This window comes from Triturus cristatus, chromosome 2_2 (genome assembly GCF_964204655.1).
Source record: "Triturus cristatus chromosome 2_2, aTriCri1.1, whole genome shotgun sequence".
NCBI lineage: Eukaryota > Metazoa > Chordata > Amphibia > Caudata > Salamandridae > Triturus > Triturus cristatus.
In genome coordinates this window covers 1,251,460,451-1,251,481,611 of record NC_140582.1, presented here as the reverse complement: position 1 = coordinate 1,251,481,611, position 21,161 = coordinate 1,251,460,451, and the positions used below count along the sequence as shown (strand labels likewise).

Below are 21,161 nucleotides of genomic sequence, written 5' to 3'. Positions count from 1 at the left end.
GGGTAGATAATGATTGCATGTGGGAGAGGCGCCCTCCCGGAGTGCTGGTTTGGACTAGTAGCACCGGCATAAAAGTCGAAACACATTAGTTGTGGTCTCCTTGCTAACACTGGGCAGCTCGTATATCATTATGTAGGTAATTTGACAAAGTGCATATGTTTCGCATTTCCGCTATGTATATGGCTGTTTCACACCACTGTAATGATATGTCGTTTGCTTTGTATTGTATAACTTTTGTGGAAATGTAATTTAATTTTTTTTTTTTTAAAACAAAAAACTTTTTGATTGAACTGTTTCAACGAGAAAACCCAATCACCGGAGGACCACAGGCACCTACCCTTCGATCCATACCAAGACCTACAATTTTCAATAACAAGTTATGTATTATTGCACTTCTGTGATCTGTGCCCGTTGTCTCCGTCGTGACCCCGTGATTTGTGCCCGTATCTCCGTTGTGAACCCCGTGATCTGTGCCCGTATCTCCGTTGTGAACCCCGTGATCTGTGCCCGTTTTATCTTTTGTGACCCCTGTGATCCGTGCCCGTTTTACCTTTTGTGACCCCCGTGATCTGTGCCCGTTATCTCTGTTGTGACCCCTGTGATCTGTGCCCGTTTTACCTTTTGTGACCCCCGTGATCTGTGCCCGTTATCTCCGTTGTGACCCCCGTGATCTGTGCCCTTTCTCTCCGTGCCGTCCACCGATCCCGTTTACGCCGCCGCGTCCCCGCCCCCCTGACTGTACATTCGCTGCCCCTACCTCCCGCCTCCCAGCTGCTCCTCCCTCCCTCCCTCATCCCCATATATGGCGGCCGCTGCGCGGTGAGGCTAGAGACCCTTGACCTTGTTAGGTAGGTCGCTCCCCCTCCGCACAGCACCGCCTGTGCGTCCTGTCCCTGCCCCAGCTGCCGCTGCTGAGGTAAGTTCTGTGATCTGTACCCGTTGTCTCCGTCATGACCCCCGTGATCTGTACCCATATCTCTGTTGTAACCCCGTGATCTGTGCCCGTTTTATCTTTTGTGACCCCCGTGATCTGTGCCAGTTATCTCAGTTGTGACCCTCGTGATCTGTGCCCTTTCCCTCTGTGCCGTCCACCGCTCCCCTTCCCACCGCTGCATCCCCGCCCCCCCTGACTGTCCATTCGCTGCCCCTACCTCCCGCCTCCTCCTCCCCATATATGGCAGCCCCATATATGGCAGCCGCGGCCTAAGGCAAGCCTGTCTGCGCCCGTCCGCGCCTGGACCGCGCCCAGCGCCAGGACCCCTGGCCCCCGCAAACGCCACGACGCCTGTCTCCGCTACAATTCCAGCACCCTCCACGCACTCAACGCCGGACTATCACGCACCTGCTGCTTGGCCGCCCCGAAGCGCACCCAAGGACCCTTCTCCTGCCGGAACTGCAGCTTCACCAGCATCCGTCCCGCCAACCCACCTAGCAAAGAACCCAACCACCTCAGATGCATCCTTCTCAACACCGGCTCCGCACGCAAACATGCCATGGAACTCTGGGACCTACTGGACTCCAACACCCCAGACGTCGCCTTCCTGACGGAGACCTGGCTGAACCCCTCCTCGGCACCCGACATTGTCATAGCCATCCCAGAAGGCTATAAGATCACCCGCAGGGACCGCACCACTGGAGTAGGAGGAGGAGGAATCGCCATCGCCCACAGGAACTCTCTCAGAGTCTCAACCAACACAGACGACACCCTCAGAACCGCCGAACACCTGCACTTCCAGATCCACACCGATCCCAACACGATCCTCAGAGGAACCCTCATCTACAGACCCACCGCACCACGAGCACAGTTCTCTCCATGACGAAGCAGGTCAACGCTGTCTCCCCTTCCTGCTTCAACACCCTCCGCATGCTTCGCAGGATCTTCAAGTAGCTCCCCACCGAAACAAGAAGGACGGTCACCCAGGCCCTCGTCAGCAGTAGACTGGACAACGGAAACGCACTCTATGCAGGAGCCCCGGCCAAACTCCTGAAACGGCTCCAACGCATCCAGAACGCCTCCGCATGCCTGATCCTCGACATCCCTCGCCGCAGCCACATCACACCCCACCTGAGAGACCTACAGTGGCTCCCTGTCAACAAGAGGATAACCTTCAAACTCCTCACCCACGCACACAAGGCACTCCACAACACCGGACCGACGTACCTCAACAGCTGACTCAGCCTCTACACCACCACCCGCCAGCTCCGCTCCGCAGACCGCACCCTTGCCACCGTCCACCGCATCCGAAGAGTGAACGCCGGCAGCAGATCATTCTCCCACCTCGCCGCCAAGGCATGGAACACCCTCCCCATCCGCCTGCGGCAGACCGAAGACCTTCTGACCTTCAGAAGACTTCTCAAGACCTGGCTCTTCGAACAGTAGCAGACCCCCTCCCCCCCCAGCGCCTTGAGACCCTCGCGGATATGTTGTGCGCTCTATAAATGCCATGATTGATTGATTGAATCTGTTCACAAATACCCTAGTAGGCGCAAACAGAGAGCCACCAAGAGGTGGCCCCTGAAAAAGCAAAATGCCTTCTCCATTTACAGCTATGTAAGTAAGAGCCAAAATCCAACCCAACAAGGTAGACCCCCACAGAGTGGTAGTGAATCGGACCCGATACGAGACCAACCTAATGGCTCTATACCTTTACACCAAGTCAAACGATATTCAAACTGACCTAGACAGAATGTGCAGGAAGGGCACCATACGGTACTATACTGTTTGGCCCCGAGACTTCCAGAAAAGAGATTATTGGAGGTAGTGAAACTCCCAACCTAATGCACAAATAGCTCCGCTCCTGCCTCCATTTGTGGTCCAAGGGTGGCACTTAGCATATCTGGGGGAGTCTTCTTTAACAACAAAAAGACCCCAGACATGGAGTTTCTGTGTAGGACTGTCCAGCTCGATAAGAAGGGAAATAGGTCTCATAAGGGAGGGTTGAACAAAAGCATAGACGCCCCTTGTCCGGAAATCTGAGATACCGAGGTGGGCGGATACACTTGGCTAGAAGGGAAGGTGCAACCCCTAATTGTATGGAAACTTACTGCATTCCTTGTAATTCAGAGGTAAAGGAAGGCTTCCACTGGGCACAAATGAAAACTGCGCCACAATGCTGCACATTAAAGATATGCAATGGGGCACCTCCACACTGATGGATATTATACTGGCAGTGCGGCGAATTTGCCTACACCCAGCTCGTCCTAGGATAGCGCTGACTCTATTCCTTGGTCACCATACACACCTCGACCCTGGTCCTTCCCAGAGAAGAACTATCGGATGTGTACCCCACCCGCTAAGGAAAAAGAAAACCTTGCTACATTAGGCACATGAAAAAAAGAACTGTAGATTACATTGGCTGGGCTCAGTACAAGGACATTTCAGAAGAAATCAGACTGTTCTCAAACACACAAGTATTGGCGGGAGAGTCCATACCCTTCTTCACCGTGCAGACGTAAAAACTAATGCCCACTGGCTACAGATAACTAGGTGGGAAATTCTTAAAATGAACAGTACTGAGCTCAGCTTCAATTCAAACAAGAAGGAACTGAGAGCAATCCGCCTCATGGTGATGCAGTATCGGTATGTGTTAAGCGCAATTACCGAGATGGAGGGAGGGGTCTGTGCCAAGATTTGAGTCCAGCTGCATGTTTATCCCAGGGAATTACCTGGATAATGGGACACAGACTCCTGCCATCTAAGCACTGCACAGTTTACAAAGAGGCATGCTTGAGGAGGGAGGTGCCCCTGAGCAGTAGTAGTTTGCAAACTTCTCCAGGCTCCTCTGTTGGCTTTGCGGTCTATGATCATCGTTGTTGCCAGTTTTGATGTGGTTCTGTGCAATTGGGGATTTTTGGCTGTAAAAAGTAGTTTTCAAATTGGGTAGAAAGCAAGTAACAAGTAATTGTCAAAACGGAAGAACAACAGGCCCCCTATAAAGTAACTGTCATGAAGTATGGGTTAGATAGTGTAGTTGAAAATTCAACGGGGGGGGGGGGGGAATGTTAATATTGAGAAAGTCGATATCAATGTGAACAACAATACATTCATGTTTAAAAACAAAGTTGCATCTTTATTGATAAATTTGCCCGTTATGAACTCCACGTCAACCTCGAATCAGAAATACGCATTCAGGCAGGCACTGAGACACATGCCCAAGGTCACTGATTGACAGGTGGATAGTAGCAGGCAGACAACGCGTGAACAGGAAACCCCAGATCAATCCCAAAGATAGGCGCAGCAACACAATGGTCCAGGGAGATTTGCCCCAATAAAGCACAGATGGCCAGAGTAGTACGAGCATTCCCAAAACACCATAAAGTTCAATCAATCAATCAATAACGCATGTGTTAAGCGCTACTACTCACCTGTGAGGGTCTCAAGGCGCTGGGGGAGGGGGATTTCGCAGGTTCCAGTCCATCAAGGAGGGGGTCTGTTGAAGAGCCAGGTTTTGAGGTTTCTTGTGAAGATGGGGAGAGATGTCTGTCTGGGGTGTAGAGGGAGGGCATTCCTGGCTCTGGCCGCGAGGAAGGAGCGGCCGCCTGATCTGGTCTTTCTGGTGCGGGGGACCACGGCGTAGGAGAGCTGGGCTGATCGGAGGGTCCTTTGGGGTTCGTGGAATTTGAGTTGGCTGTTCAAGTATGCTGGTCCGGTGTCGTGGAGGGCCTTGTGAGCGTGGGTGATATTTTGGAGGTGACTCTAGCTTCAATGGGGAGCCAGAGGAGTGTGCGCAGGTGCTGGGAGATGGGGCAGTGTCTTGGCAGGTTGAGGACCAGTCTTGTGGCGGCGTTCTGGATGTTCTGTAGCTTGCGTGTGAGGTTTTTGTTTATCCCAGCATAAAGTGCATTGCCGTGGTCGAGTCTGCTGGTGACCAGGTCGTGAGTGGCGTTCTTTCTGTGTTCGAGGGGGATCCATTTGAAGGTCTTGCGTAGGAGGCAGAGGGCGTGGAAGCAGGAGGACGAAACGGCGTTGATCTGGCGGTCCATTTTGAGCTCAGACTCCAGGATGATTCCCAGGTTGCGTGCGTGGTCCATGGGGGTGGGTGGACTTCCGAGGGCGGGGAGCCACCAAGCGTTGTTCCAGAAGTCAGGGTGTGGGCCCATGATGAGTACTTCTGTTTTGTTGGTGTTCAGTTGAAGGCAGCTGTTTTTCATCCATTTTGCGACGGCTTCCATGCCTTCTCGAACATGGTGTCTCGCAGTGTTCGGCTTGTTGGATAGGGAGATGAGTTGGGCGTCGTCTGCGTATGACACAATATTGAGTCCGTAGGGTCTGACGATGGGGGCGAGCGGAGCCATGTGGACGTTGAAGAGCGTAGGGCTGAGGGATGACCCCTGGGGACTCCGCAGGTGGTTGGTGTAGGGCCCGAGAGGAAAGGGGGGAATCTGACCCGCTGCGTTCCGCCGGAGAGGAAGGAGCGGATCCAGTCGAGGGCCTGGTCTAGAATCCCTGCGTCGTGGAGTCTGCGTATTAGGGTGCGGTGAGAGTGTGTCGAACACCGCTGAGGGGTCGACGAGGTTGAGGGCTGCTGTTTCTCCTTTGTCCAGAAGGGTGCGGATGTCGTTTGTTGCGGCGAGGAGGGCGGTTTCCGTGCTGTGTTTTTTTCTGAAGTCGGAATGGGAGGAGTCGAGGATGTTGTGCTCTTAGATGAATGTGGCGACTTGGCTGTTGATGGCTTTCTCGTTAGGTTCACATAGCCAATCAGGGCACAGAACACACATTGATCACGCAGTCCCCATGCCGGACATCTAGACACGTTACCCTCCGGCCGCATTGTGTCCACGCAAGGTAGAGGCCCACCTAGATTCCACATAGAATACATTAATTATTTAATGACTCCGAAGACAGCGGTTCACATTTCTTACCAAAAAAAGGATCACCGGAACTATTTTATGGCATTCAATGAATTGTATAAAAACCTATTTTAGATCAATTGTAAACAGACCCCATGCCTGTAACTGATCTCCTGTCCGCACTGTTTAATTAAACCAACTGTTCCTGTTTTGCCAAATGCCTTGTCTCTTGCTTTTTCAAGTTATTTCATGTTCAAGTAACAATGGCTTATAGGAGAAGTGGATATAGATTTGATTTTTTTGCTGCACATTCTGCAAGGGAAGCTATTGCTGCTGAATTCTATTAAGGACAAGGAGGCAAGAATTATTCCACCCTGGCTTTTGAGCAAGTAGTAGGATACATGTGATACGGTTATTTATCAATGTCAACTGAAGGCAATTATATGTTGTGGGGTTTTTTGGATAACTTATTCTTATCCCTGTATTGATATTTTGATAAATGTTTTTTATGTAAACTAGCATTTTATGTTCTTGTTTGTAGAAGCTGAACAGAAACAGAATTAATGGGGAATTGGAAAGACAAGGGGAACTGAACAGAAACAAGATTATAGGTCATGTTCTGAAGGGGATTTAGAAGGGTGAGACAACTGCAATACAGCACAATTAATGTGGCAGAATTCAGCTAAGACCACAGCTATTGCTGCAAAGAAAGTGGCAGTAATGGTGCCGGCTCTATTTGGACTTGTTTGGGGGGGGGGGGTAAGGGAGTGATGCTGATTGGTTACATTGTTTGGTACCTTCTTAATCTCAGGTAAAGCATGAAGTAGAGTAAATGTGTAATTGTCGGGTTAGAAGGAGACAGACATAGGAGGGGAGTACAGAGGTGGTAGGACGGGATTGGTGAGCACAGAGCTGAGGAGACTGGACAAAGGAGGCCGAAGGGAATAAATGGAGAGTACAGAAGGGGAACATAGAGGGGGCATGAGGGATTTAAAGGGACTTATAAAAAAGGTAAAAAGTCAACAGCATGGATAAATGAGGGAGGAACTGGGGGTACACAGAGAAGAACCACAAAGAGTGGGCAGATGGGATACAAGGGGATTTATGAGAAGCAAGGAGTGAGCAGAATTGATTAATGAGAAAGGAAGAAGGAGTACAAGGCAGGGGAGGAAGAAAAGTCACAAGGAGGGGCAGATAGGAAGTAATAACGGTGCCTGGAGGGATAGGGCAGAAGGGATGCGAGGGGATAGGGCAGAAGTGATGCAAAGGAGGGGGCAGAAGGGGTGCAGATGGGGTGCAGAGGAGGGAGCAGAGGAGGGGGCGGAAGGGCTGCAGAGGAGGGGGAGGAAGGGGTGCAGAGGAGGGGGAGGAATGGGTGCAGAAGAGGGAGCGGACGGGGTGCAGAAGAGGGAGCGGACGAGGTGCAGAAGAGGGAGCGGACGAGGTGCAGAAGAGGGAGCAGACGCGGTGCAGAAGAGGGAACGGACGGGGTGCAGAAGGGGTGCAGAGGAGGGAGCAGAGGGGTGCAGAGAAGGGGGCAGAAGGGGTGCAGAAGAGGGAAGGGGTGCAGAAGAGGGAACGGAAGGGGTGCAGAAGAGGGAACGGAAGGGGTGCAGAAGAGGGAACGGAAGGGGTGCAGAGGAGGGGGCAGAAGGGGTGCAGAGGAGGGGGCAGAAGGGATGCAGAGGAGGGGGCAGAAGGGATGCAGAGGAGGGGGCAGAAGGGATGCAGAGGAGGGGGCAGAAGGGATGCAGAGGAGGGGGCAGAAGGGATGCAGAGGAGGGGGCAGAAGGGATGCAGAGGAGGGGGCAGAAGGGATGCAGAGGAGGGGGCAGAAGGGATGCAGAGGAGGGGGCAGAAGGGGTGCAGAGGAGGGGGCAGAAGGGATTCAAAGGTGGGGGCTGAAGGTATTCAAAGGTGGGGATGCAGAGGTGGGGGTTGAAGGGATGCAAAGGTGGTGGCAGAAGGGATTCAAATGTGGGGATGCAAAGGTGGGGGTAGAAGGGCTGCAAAGTTGGGGACAGCAGAAGTGCAAGGAGACGGCAGAAGGGGTGCAAGGAGACAGGAAGCAAGAAGGTGGCCGAAGGGATGCAAAGAGGCGGCAGAAGGGATGCAAAGAGGCGGCAGAAGGGATGCAAAGAGGCGGCAGAAGGGCTGCAAAAAGACGGCAGAAGGGATGTAAGGAGACAGGAAGCAAGAAGGTGGCAGAAGGGATGCAAGGATGCGGCAGAAGAGATCCAAAGGAGACGGCAGAAGAGATGCAAAGGCGGGGGCAGAAGGGATGCAAAGGTGGGGATGCAAAGGTGGGGGTAGAAGGGATGCAAAGGTGGGGGCAGAAAAAGTGCAAGGAGACGGCAGAAGGGCTGCAAGGAGACAAGCAAGGAGGCGGCAGAAGGGATGCAAAGGCGGTGGCAGAAGGGATGCAAAGGCGGGGGCAGAAGGGATGCAAAGGCGGGGGCAGAAGGGATGCAAAGGTGGGGATGCAAAGGTGGGGGTAGAAGGGCTGCAAAGTTGGGGGCAGAAGAAGTGCAAGGAGACGGCAGAAGGGCTGCAAGGAGACAGGAAGCAAGAAGGAGACAGGAAGCAAGGAGGTGACAGGAAGCAAGGAGACGGCAGAAGGGATGCAAGGATGCGGCAGAAGGGATGCAAAGAGGCGGCAGAAGGGATGCAAAGAGGCGGCAGAAGGGATGCAAAGAGGCGGCAGAAGGGATGCAAAGAGGCGGCAGAAGGGATGCAAAGAGGCGGCAGAAGGGATGCAAAGAGGCGGCAGAAGGGATGCAAAGAGGTGGCAGAAGGGATGCAAAGAGGCGGCAGAAGGGATGCAAAGAGGCGGCAGAAGGGATGCAAAGAGGCGGCAGAAGGGATGCAAAGAGGCAGCAGAAGGGATGCAAAAAGACGGCAGAAGGGATGTAAGGAGACGGCAGAAGGGATGTAAGGAGACAGGAAGCAAGAAGGTGGCAGAAGGGATGCAAGGATGCGGCAGAAGAGATCCAAAGGAGACGGCAGAAGAGATGCAAAGGCGTCGGCAGAAGAGATGCAAAGGCGTGGGCAGAAGGGATGCAAAGGTGGGGATGCAAAGGTGGGGGTAGAAGGGATGCAAAGGTGGGGGCAGAAAAAGTGCAAGGAGACGGCAGAAGGGCTGCAAGGTGACGGCAGAAGGGCTGCAAGGAGACAACAAGCAAGGAGGCGGCAGAAGGGATGCAAAGGCGGGGGCAGAAGGGATGCAAAGGCGGGAGCAGAAGGGATGCAAAGGCGGGGGTAGAAGGGATGCAAAGGCGGGGGTAGAAGGGATGCAAAGGTGGGGATGCAAAGGTGGGGGTAGAAGGGCTGCAAAGTTGGGGGCAGAAGAAGTGCAAGGAGACGGCAGAAGAGATCCAAGGAGACCGAAAGCAAGGGGGCGGCAGAAGGGATGCGAGGCGGCGGCAGAAGGGATGCGAGGCGGCGGCAGAAGGGATGCGAGGTGGCGGCAATAGGGATGCGAGGTGGCAGCAGAAGGGATGCGAGGTGGCAGCAGAAGGGATGCGAGGTGGCAGCAGAAGGGATGCGAGGCGGCGGCAATAGGGATGCAAGGCGGCGGCAATAGGGATGCAAGGAGACAGATGCAAGGAGGTGGCAGAAGAGAAGCAAGGAGCGGGGAGGAGGGATGCAAGGAGGCGGCAGAAGGGATGCGAGGAGGCGGCAGAAGGGATGCGAGGAGGCGGCAGAAGGGATGCGAGGAGGCGGCAGACGGGATGCGAGGCGGCGGCAGACGGGATGCGAGGCGGCGGCAGACGGGATGCGAGGCGGCGGCAGAAGGGATGCGAGGTGGCGGCAGAAGGGATGCAAGGCGGCGGCAATAGGGATGCAAGGCGGCGGCAATAAGGATGCAAGGCGGCGGCAATAAGGATGCAAGGCGGCGGCAATAGGGATGCAAGGAGACAGATGCAAGGAGGTGGCAGAAGAGAAGCAAGGAGCGGGGAGGAGGGATGCGGGGAGGAGGGATGCGAGGAGGCGGCAGAAGGGATGCAAGGAGGCGGCAGGCGGGATGCGAGGCGGCGGCAGGCGGGATGCGAGGCGGCGGCGGCAGGCGGGATGCGAGGCGGCGGCGGCAGGCGGGATGCGAGGCGGCGGCGGCATGCGAGGCGGCGGCGGCGGCAGGCGGGATGCGAGGCGGCGGCAGGCGGGATGCAAGGCGGCAGCGGCAGGCGGGATGCAAGGCGGCAGGCGGGATGCAAGGCGGCAGGCGGGATGCAAGGCGGCAGGCGGGATGCAAGGCGGCAGGCGGGATGCAAGGCGGCAGGCGGGATGCAAGGCGGCAGGCGGGATGCAAGGCGGCAGGCGGGATGCAAGGCGGCAGGCGGGATGCAAGGCGGCAGACGGGATGCAAGGCGGCAGACGGGATGCAAGGCGGAGGCGGCAGACGGGATGCAAGGCGGCGGCGGCAGACGGGATGCAAGGCGGCGGCAGCAGAAGGGATGCAAGGCGGCGGCAGCAGAAGGGATGCAAGGCGGCGGCAGCAGAAGGGATGCAAGGCGGCGGCAGAAGAGGGATGCAAGGCGGCGGCAGAAGGGATGCAAGGCGGCGGCAATAGGGATGAAGGAGACTGTAGAAGGGGTGCAAGGAGACAGATGCAAGGAGGGGGCAGAAGAGAAGCAAGGAGGGGGCAGAAGAGAAGCAAGGAGGGAGCAGAAGAGAAGAAAGGAGCGGTGAGGAGGGTTGCAGGGAGGAGGGATGCAAGGAGGAGGGATGCAAGGAGGAGGGATGCAAGGAGGAGGGATGCAAGGAGGAGGGATGCAAGGAGGAGGGATGCAAGGAGGAGGGATGCAAGGAGGAGGGATGCAAGGAGGAGGGATGCAAGGAGGAGGGATGCAAGGAGGAGGGATGCAAGGAGGAGGGATGCACGGAGGGGGCAGAAAGGATGCACGGAGGCGGCAGAGGGGATGCACGGAGGGGGCACGGAGGGGGCAGAGGGGATGCACGGAGGGGGCAGAGGGGATGCACGGAGGGGGCAGAGGGGATGCACGGAGGGGGCAGAGGGGATGCACGGAGGGGGCAGAGGGGATGCACGGAGGGGGCAGACAGCATGCACGGAGGGGGCAGACAGCATGCAAGGAGGGGGCAGACAGCATGCAAGGAGGGGGCAGACAGCATGCAAGGAGGGGGCAGACAGCATGCAAGGAGGGGGCAGACAGCATGCAAGGAGGGGGCAGACAGCATGCAAGGAGGGGGCAGAAGGGATGCGTGGAAAGGGCAGAAGGGGTGCGTGGAGGGTGCAGAAGGGATGCAAGGAGGGGGCAGAAGGAATGCAGGGAGGGAGCAGAAGGAATGCAGGGAGGGAGCAGAAGGAATGCAGGGAGGGAGCAGAAGGAATGCAGGGAGGGAGCAGAAGGGATGCAGGGAGGGACCAGAAGGGATGCAGGGAGGGACCAGAAGGGATGCAGTGGGGGACCAGAAGGGATGCAGTGGGGGACCAGAAGGGATGCAGTGGGGGACCAGAAGGGATGCAGTGGGGGACCAGAAGGGATGCAGTGGGGACCAGAAGGGATGCAGTGGGGACCAGAAGGGCTGCAAGGAGGGGGCAGAAAGGATGTAAGAAGTGGCAGAAGGGCTGCAAGGAGGGGGCAGAAGGGATGCCCGTACCTGCCCAGGATCTCGATGTACACCACCGCCGGCGCAGACCTTTCCACCACGTCTGCGATGAAGTTGTACTTGTGCCGGGGCCCGGGGACGTTGGAGGGCCCGGGGGAGGGGGTCTCGGCGGGGATGGGCTTGGCCGCGCTGACCTCGGGGAGCAGGAACCGCGGGAGGCCCGCTCCAGTCCGCGGGTCCGGCCTTCGCTCTCCCCCCAGCAGCAGGAGCCCCAGCCCCGCTGCGCCCCCCAGGACGGAGGGCCAGAGCCCGGTCCGGGCCCCACCCCCTCCGCTGTCACCGGCTCCTCCGCTGTCACCCGACCCCACCACAGCCCTCCCCCCGCTACCAAAGCCCCTCGCCCCCCGCAGGAGCAGCCGGCACCGGAGCGCCGCCCGAGGCACGGACACCGCCATCCGCACAGCACTGACAGCAGGCACCGGGAGAGACACTGAAGACGGACAGGCCCGGCCGAGGACCCGCAGCGGCGCCGCCATCTTGGAGTGGTGCAGGCGGACCGGGGCCAGGAGCCGGCAGGCGCCGGCGAGGGCGCTGGGAGCGTGCAGGCGCCAGCGGGGGCGTGGAGGAGGCGGACGGGCCTTTTAGAACTCATTCTATACAAGTTACACCTGCAACGGAACACTACTGAACATTTTCAAACGTTAGTCTTTACATACAGTAGGATAAAGCAGTACATCTAAATAGAATGTTTAAAAAAAAAACTGTGGTTTGTTCTTTAATCATCTCCACAAAAACCTTGTATTTTCACCGTTGTCCCCCATTCCTGGGGTAGCTGCGGTGATACGACCCCGTCGCAAGATGACGGCCGCGCGGGGCACGGGGAGGCCGCAGGGTGAGGAGGGCGGGGCGCAGGAGAGGACCAGGGACCGCAGGGTGAGGCGCCGCGAGGAGAGGACCAGGGTTTATTTATTTATTTATTTATTTATTTTTTCATTTATTTAATGCGTTTTTATATAGCGCGGACTTTACCCGAAGGTGTCGGAGCGCTTCACAATAGCAGCAGTAATGATACATATGGAGCAAAAATACAAGTGAGCATGTTACAAAATCAAACAGTACGTTACATGAGGCAATAGTGACAATTGTGCAAGTATCAAGAGCACACAAAATACAAGAGGTAGCAAACGATACGTTACAAACGGAAAAAGTGCCGTGTGCAGGTTACAAGAGCATACAAAGTACACGTAGAGGTAAAAAGAAAAAAAATTGCAATAAATGGCCGACACTCAGAACACTAAAACAGAAGTTACGTTACATGAGGCAGTGGTGGCCGTAGTGCATGTATCAAAAGCAAACAAAATACAAGAGGTAGCATACGATACGTTACAAAAGGAGAAAGTGACATGTGTGCAAGTTACAAAAGCGATCAAAATACAAGTAAAAGTATAATACTGCAATATATGGCAGACACTCAAAACACAAAACACACTGAGAAGGCACTTCTATAGGCAGGGAGAACAGAATTTCCTATAATGGAAGGACTTCCTTCAGAAAATATAGGGCGTGAATTAAATTTGGAAGTGTCTTTGAAGGAAGAGAGATTTGAGGTCAGTTTTGAAGGCCTGGGAAGAGGTGGTGGTCCGGAGCTGAGGCGGAAGTGAGTTCCAAATTCTCACCACTTTGCCTGAAAAGGATTGGGCCATCGATCTTTCCTTCTTGAAAGTGGGAGGTTCAAGCAATACATTTTCTGCATTCCGTGATGGTCTGGAGCCACCAGAGAGTTTCAGTTTATCCGCCAGGTAGCGAGGGGAGGATGAGTGCAAGGCTTTGTGGGTGATACAGGCAGTCTTGTAGATAGATCTTGCCTCTATGGGAAGCCAACGGAGGGTGGATAAAATGGGTGTGATGTGGTCGCTTCTTTTGGCCTCATATATGAAGCGAGCTGCTGAATGGAGAACAGACTTCAGGGGGGACAGGTGGGATTTGGGGAGGCCAGTAAGAAGAGATTGCAGTAGTCCAATCTGGAGAGAACCAGCAATTGGACCAGGGTGTTAAGGTCGTGCTCCGGGAAGAAGCGACGAATCCCCCAAAGAAGGCGCAGTTGGTATCGAGCAGACTTTGCAATGGAATCGATGTGGGAGAGTAGATTGAGTTTTTTGTCGAGTATGACGCAAAGGGATTTTGCGCTCTCGACAATGATCGGTTTATTGTTCAGTAGATTAATCTGATCCATCCATGATTGCACTGGGGGAGGAAAGAGTGAGGAGGAGAGGAGGAGGAATTCAGTTTTGGAGGGATTCAGGACCAGTTGATGAGTTAACATCCAGTTTTGAATGGAGTCGAGAGTAGAGCTTAGGAGGGAGAGATCGTGAGTGGAGGCCACCTTGAGGTAGATTTGAGTGTCGTCCGCATATAGATGATAGTGGATCCCGGATTTACTCAGGAGATTTCCCAACGGTTCTAAATAGAGATTGAACAGTGTGGGTGCAAGTATAGAGCCTTGAGGGACACCTTGACCGACCGCTAAAGGAGATGAAAGACTGATCGCTATTTTGATCATTTGGGATCTATCAGAGAGGAAGGAGGCAAACCATTTGAGCACAGTGCCCTCCATGCCCATTCTCTGTTGCAGAGTGTTAAGGAGAGTATTGTGATTGACAGTGTCAAAGGCTGCAGAAAGGTCAAGAAGAATTAGAAGACAAGACTCCCCTGAATCGAGTATCCGCAGTGCGTCATCAATCACTAGCAGCAGGGCTGTTTCAGTGCTGCAGTTTTGAATGAAGCCGGACTGGAAGTTGTCAAGAAGATCATTGTCCTTGATATGACGAGAGAGTTGTTTCGCTACACATTTTTCTGTGATTTTCGCAAGAAAGGGTAGGTTAGTGATGGGACGGTAGTTGTTAGGGTCGTTTGCATCAGCGGTGGGTTTTTTAAGCAGAGGGGTGACCTGCCCAGTTTTGAAGGAAACAGGAAGGGAGCCTTGACTGAGGGAGAGGTTGACCAGAGTGGTCCAATAGGAGAGAGAATGGGTATAGAAGTCAATGGCAATGGCACTAGGGATGGGGTCAAGAGAATGGTTAGAGGGCTTTGTATCGAGGATGCATTTAAGGAGGGCATCATCAGAGATGGGGTCAAAGTTTTGCCAAATGGTTAAGGATTTGCGCTCCTCTGTAGTGGTAGGATGAATGACCTGATCTACAAGTGATTTCACCTTTTCATCAAAGAAAATAGCGAATTCCGCTGTTTTCTTTGTGGAATCCTTCAATTTGGAGGTTGGGTGAGAGCTGTTTGGGTTCTTGATGAGGTCGAATAGTTTTTTGGGTCTATTTTTGGCTGAGTCAAGGAGGGATTTGAAGTGCGACGCTTTTCCAAGGAAGATGTGCTTGTGGTACTTGGATCTTGCTGAACGAAGCGTGGCCAGATTTTCGGTGGAGGGCGCTTGTCTCCATTGTTTCTCAAGGACTCTTAGGTACTTCCTTTCTTCATAGAGGGATTTGTTGAACCAAGGTGCTGAGGGAGTGGGCCTTTTCTTTTTGCTTTGGAGAGGAGCGACATTATTGATTTCGACTGCAAGGACTGTGAGGCATTGGGAGGTGAGTTCGTTAACATCTAGGTCCGGGTCTAGCCTTGGAAGTGGTAGCAAAGCAGAATCACAGAGGGTACTGAGGTCAATGTTTTTAGTGTCACGGAACCAGGATGTAGCCCTCTTAGGCTGGCCGAGAGTTATAGAGTGTGATAGCTGAAGAGAGAATGGGATGAGGAGGTGGTCAGACCAGTCTACATGAATAGGGGTAGCGATGGTCAGCAAGCCTGCTTTAGAAATGACAAGGTCCAGGGTTGGCGGGGGAGGCTGCAGGGTGAGGCTGCAGGGTGAGGAGGGGCAGGCTGCAGGGTGAGGAGAGCTGCCTCAGCTACGGGAGAGGAGAAGGACCAGTGAGGAGGTCGCAGGGAAAGGGCCATGACCCTGGAGGCCGCAGGGAGAGGGCCCAGGACCCTGGAGACCGCAGGGAGAGGAGCTCCCTGGAGGCCGCAGGGAGAGGGGCCAGGTTCCTGGAGGCCGCAGGGAGAGGGGGCCAGGTCCCTGGAGGCTGCAGGGAGAGGGGGCCAGGACCCTGGAGGCCGCAGGGAGAGGGGCCAGGACCCTGGAGGCCGCAGGGAGAGGGGGCCAGGACCCTGGAGGCCGCAGGGAGAGGGGGCCAGGACCCTGGAGGCCGCAGGGAGAGGGGGCCAGGACCCTGGAGGCCGCAGGGAGAGGGGGCCAGGACCCTGGAGGCCGCAGGGAGAGGGGGCCAGGACCCTGGAGGCCGCAGGGAGAAGGGGCCAGGACCCTGGAGGCCGCAGGGAGAAGGGGCCAGGACCCTGGAGGCCGCAGGGAGAGGGCCCAGGAACCTGGAGGCCGCAGGGAGAGGGCCCAGGACCCTGGAGACCGCAGGGAGAGGGGCCAGGACCCTGGAGACCGCAGGGAGAGGGGCCAGGACCCTGGAGGCCGCAGGGAGAGGGGCCAGGACCGTGGCGGCCGCAGGGAGAGGGCCCAGGACCCTGGAGGCCGCAGGGAGAGGGCCCAGGACCCTGGAGACCGCAGGGAGAGGGGCCAGGACCCTGGAGACCGCAGGGAGAGGGGCTCCCTGGAGGCCACAGGGAGAGGGGCCAGGTCCCTGGAGGCCACAGGGAGAGGGGGCCAGGACCCTGGAGGCCGCAGGGTGAGGGGGCCAGAGCCCTGGAGGCCGCAGGGACAGGGGGCCAGGACCCTGGAGGCCGCAGGGAGAGGGGGCCAGAGCCCTGGAGGCCGCAGGGAGAGGGGGCCAGGACCCTGGAGGCCGCAGGGAGAGGGGCCAGGACCCTGGAGGCCGCAGGGAGAGGGGGCCAGGACCCTGGAGGCCGCAGGGAGAGGGGGCCAGGACCCTGGAGGCCGCAGGGAGAGGGGGCCAGGACCCTGGAGGCCGCAGGGAGAAGGGGCCAGGACCCTGGAGGCCGCAGCGAGAAGGGGCCAGGACCCTGGAGGCCGCAGGGAGAGGGCCCAGGACCCTGGAGGCCGCAGGGAGAGAGCCCAGGACCCTGGAGACAGCAGGGAGAGGGGCCAGGACCCTGGAGACCGCAGGGAGAGGGGCCAGGACCCTGGAGGCCGCAGGGAGAGGGGCCAGGACCCTGGAGGCGGCAGGGAGAGGGCCCAGGACCCTGGAGGCCGCAGGGAGAGGGCCCAGGACCCTGGCGACCGCAGGGAGAGGGGCCAGGACCCTGGAGGCCGCAGGGAGAGGGGCCAGGTCCCTGGAGGCCACAGGGAGAGGGGGCCAGGACCCTGGAGGCCGCAGGGTGAGGGGGCCAGAGCCCTGGAGGCCGCAGGGACAGGGGGCCAGGACCCTGGAGGCCGCAGGGAGAGGGGGCCAGAGCCCTGGGGCCTGCAGGGAGTGGGGGCCAAGACCCTGGAGGCCACAGGGAGAGGGGCTCCCTTGAGGCCGCAGAGAGAGGGGCCAGGTCCCTGGAGGCCGCAAGGAGTGGGGCCAGGTCCCTGGAGGCCGCAGAGAGAGGGGGCCAGGACCCTGGTGGCCGCAGGGAGAGGGGGCCAGGACCCTGGAGGCCGCAGGGAGAGGGGGCCAGAGCCCTGGAGGCCGCAGGGAGAGGGGGCCAGGACCCTGGAGGCCGCAGGGAGAGGGGGCCAGAGCCCTGGAGGCCGCAGGGAGAGGGGGCCAGAGCCCTGGGGGCCGCAGGGTGAGGCGCCGCGATGGCCGGGCCGCCTCAGCCACAGGAGAGGACCAGGGCCGGCGGGGAGGCTGCAGGGTGAGGAGAGGGAGGCTGCAGGGTGAGGAGAGCTGCCTCAGCTACGGGAGAGGAGCAGTACGAGCGAGGAGGCTGCAGGGAGAGGGGCCAGGACCCTGGAGGCCACAGGGAGAGGGGCCAGGACCCTGGAGGCCGCAGGGAGAGGGGCCAGGTCCCTGGAGGCCGCAGGGAGAGGGGGCAGGGAGAGGGGGCCAGGACCCTGGAGGCCGCAGGGAGAGGGGGCCAGGACCCTGGAGGCCGCAGGGAGAGGGGGCAGGGAGAGGGGTCAGGACCCTGGAGGCCGCAGGGAGAGGGGGCCAGGACCCTGGAGGCCGCAGGAAGAGGGGGCCAGGACCCTGGAGGCCGCAGGGAGAGGGGCCAGGACCCTGGAGACCACAGGGAGAGGGCCCAGGACCCTGGAGACCGCAGGGAGAGGGGCCAGGACCCTGGAGGCCGCAGGGAGAGGGGCCATGACCCTGGAGGCTGCAGGGAGAGGGGCCAGGACCCTGGAGGCCGCAGGGAGAGGGGCCAGGACCCTGGAGGCCGCAGGGAGAGGATGCCAGGACCCTGGAGGCCGCAGGGAGAGGGGCCAGGACCCTGGAGGCTGCAGGGAGAGGGGCCAGGACCCTGGAGGCTGCAGGGAGAGGGGGCCAGGACCCTGGAGGCCGCAGGGAGAGGGGGCCAGGACCCTGGAGGCCGCAGGGAGAGGGGCCAGGACCCTGGAGGCCGCAGGGAGAGGGGCCAGGACCCTGGAGACCGCAGGGAGAGGGGCTCCCTGGAGGCCGCAGGGAGAGTGGCCAGGTTCCTGGAGGCTGCAGGGAGAGGGGGCCAGGTCCCTGGAGGCCGCAGGGAGAGGGGCCAGGACCCTGGAGGCCGCAGGGAGAGGGCCAGGACCCTGGAGACTGCAGGGTGAGGGCCGCAGGACTCTGTAGGCCACAGGGTGAGGGCCGCAGGACTCTGTAGGCCGCAGGGTGAGGGCCACAGGACTCTGGAGGCCGCAGGGAGAGGGGCCAGGACCCTGGAGGCCGCAGGGAGAGGGGCCAGGACCCTGGAGGCCGCAGGGAGAGGGGCCATGACCCTGGAGGCCGCAGGGAGAGGGGCCAGGACCCTGGAGGCCGCAGGGAGAGGGCCGCAGGACTCTGAGGCTGCAGGCTGAGGGCCGCAGGACTCTGGAGGCTGAGGGCCGCAGGACTCTGGAGGCTGCAGGGAGAGGGCCAGGACCCTGGAGAATGCAGGGAGAGGGCCGCAGGACCCTGGAGGCTGCAGGATGATGACCGGACCAGGCGCCGGAGAGTCCAGGCGTGAAGAACAGCCATCTGGCAGGAATGATGAAACATATTCTAACGCACGCTTCTAAAATGTTCTCTTTTGTGGCACGACTTCCTTTACTTTCTCACAGAGCGCTAAAATACAAAAAGTACACATCCAATGAGAAGAGTGTAAACCATGACAGTGAGCTTTAAGCAGTCATAAGTGTGATACAACAATCAATGTTAACAACAGTAAATGTTGCTGCCTCGTCTTCCACTGGTCCTCTTCCTTTGCTGCTCACAGCAGCATCAGACAAGTGCTTCTTCTTGTACTGCACTAAAAGCATTATTAATTTTTACTACTCTTATAAGCGTGTTTTTGAGTGTCTCAAGCCTTTTGGTAGGAGCACCACTTGCCACCATTTGTCTTGCTGAGGGAGTCACGTCTGCCACCCATCATCGGATTAGTGACGACAGCTGAGGGGCATTAAGGCGGGATGGGGAGAAGGATCTTTATTCCTCTCCTTATCCTTTTATCTTCGGCGCACCCACCCTAGGCTGTTCCTCACAACATCATCTCCTACGCCGATGACCCATAACTCATCCTCTCTCTGGCCAAAGATCCCTACACCACTAAAACGAACTTCCACAGATGCATGAGGAACGTCACAGACTGTACGAAGGACAACTGTCTTAAACTTAGCACGGAAAAAACGGAAGTCCTCATCTTTGGAAATAACACTACACCATGGAACAACTCATGGTAGCGCGTGGAGCTGGTACACCCTCCACCCGACCCAACAGACCACACCCACAATCTCGGCGTCATCCTCAACAACACACTATCCATACAGAAACAAGTCAACACAGTTTCCTCTGCCTGCTTTTCCACACCCTTCGCATGCTCCACTACATCTTCAGGTTGCTCCCACTCATCACCAGAAGGATCGTCACACAGACCCTCGTCACCAGCTGACTGCACTAGAGACACACTCTACGTAGGAATCACTGCACACCTCCTGAAGAGACTCCAGACAGTATAAAACTCAACAAAAAGACTCCTTTTCGATCTCTCCAGAGGAACCCACACCGCTTATCAAGAAACTACACTGGCTCTCGATTCAGAAGAGATGCCAGTTCATGTTGCTGACCCAGGCCTACAAGGCCCTGCACAACGAAGGACAGCATACATAAACAAACACCTAGTCTTTGACCAACCACCTAAACACCTCATTTCAGCCTCCCTCTCTATCGCAAACACCCCACGGATCAGGCGAGCCAACAGCAGAGGACCCTCATTCTTGCCCCTGGCAGCCTAGGCTAAGAACAACCTTCCCTACACCTCAGAACCGCACCTTCACTCCAGCAATTTAAAAGAGATATAAGACATTGTTTTTTAATTAATCATCCCCACGCCACAGCAAACAGCTATAGCGCCTCAAGACCTTCACGGTGATGTGTAACGCTCTACAAATGATTGATTGGGTGCACTCAAGTGGCTTTCCCCTGACTAGTCGCATCAGCCATTTTGCATCGGCCCAGGCACTCATTTTTTATAAAATTTCAATTCTATTAAGAACTTTGAGGCAAGGATTATGCTTCTCTTTCTTTGCTGTGTGTTAATGCATTTTTGATACTAGACAATCAAAATGAACATTGCATAAACTACATTTGCCATCTATCTCATCATGGCCTCACATATCATGCACCAATCATCACGTCACTGTTCGTATAAAACAAGTCGTCTCCACTTGATACCCTCTTTCTTTGCCTTATCGGCTGAACATATCTCGAGAGTCAGCAGTCCGCAACTGGATATAACTTACTCATCATAACCACAAAATGTTGTTGTTCGTCAAAACTGGAATCCACCACGTGAGCAGCTGGTCGTAAGAACAATAGAACGTTGCGTGTTGAGCCTTTAGAAGTGGAGTCATCCATGGAACCAATTGGGCATTGAAGAACAGTAAACCTGGAAACACTTCGGTAGTGGCCTAATCATGCTTCTGGTCAGCATCCAGAGAAAGACACTGAAACACGTTTAACACCCATGCCGGTGTTCGGACAAAATATCGAAAAATATATCAAGATGCAAAAGTAGAGTTTTTAATATCGTGATTGACCAATATCATGATTGACCAATATCATGATTAGGGCTCCCGGTTTTATGTTCTTTATTTTTTTAACATTTCTGTCTGTATTTATCCATATTTATTTTTGGGCCATTTTATCTGTATTTATCCATATTTATTTTGTGTTTTGCGTACAAATGAAGGTGTAAAACTTTACATTTCCATATCTAGCTGATAGACGCACACTCATACTTTGATGTCTGTTGTTTTTTTAGCTACTTAAGCTGCCAAATATTTCATAACCATACATCCACTGGTAAATACCATCATTATACCACAAATGTGTATTGACACATGCTGGTATTTAAAGACATTTCCTTCTGTTTTGCAATTTCCCTTGCTGTCCATCTGCTCAGCTGTTGGGCTATAATGCATAAAAGACAGCAGGGAGAGTCACTAAAAGGCAGCACATATTTCTGTATTTATCAACTTTTAAAGATAAATGCAGACAGAAAACACATTGTTTTCTGTCTATCTGTAACAACCCGTAAAAACTGAAAACAGGGAGCCTTAATCATGATGCAGGATTAGCGTAGACAAGAATATACATTTTAGAAGGTAAGTAATACCATTTACAAAAATATATATGTTGTTAATATCATTTAGAAAAATGTCCCACGCCTGAAGACCACTGTATGATATAACCATCATAACCTGACCAGGGAAG

The 21,161-nt window shown here is 55.9% G+C and overlaps 1 protein-coding gene across 1 annotated transcript in view; it reads right to left on the bottom strand.

Moving 5' to 3' along the window:
• Positions 1 to 11,962, bottom strand: part of HTRA2 (HtrA serine peptidase 2) — a 136,792-nt gene extending 124,830 nt beyond the window's left edge. The window contains exon 1 of the mRNA XM_085642973.1: positions 11,410 to 11,962. Within this exon, the coding sequence (XP_085499099.1) occupies positions 11,410 to 11,894 (485 nt within the window). The 5' untranslated portion in view covers positions 11,895 to 11,962. The remainder of the gene's footprint in view (positions 1 to 11,409) is intronic.
• Positions 11,963 to 21,161: the final 9,199 nt, after the last annotated feature.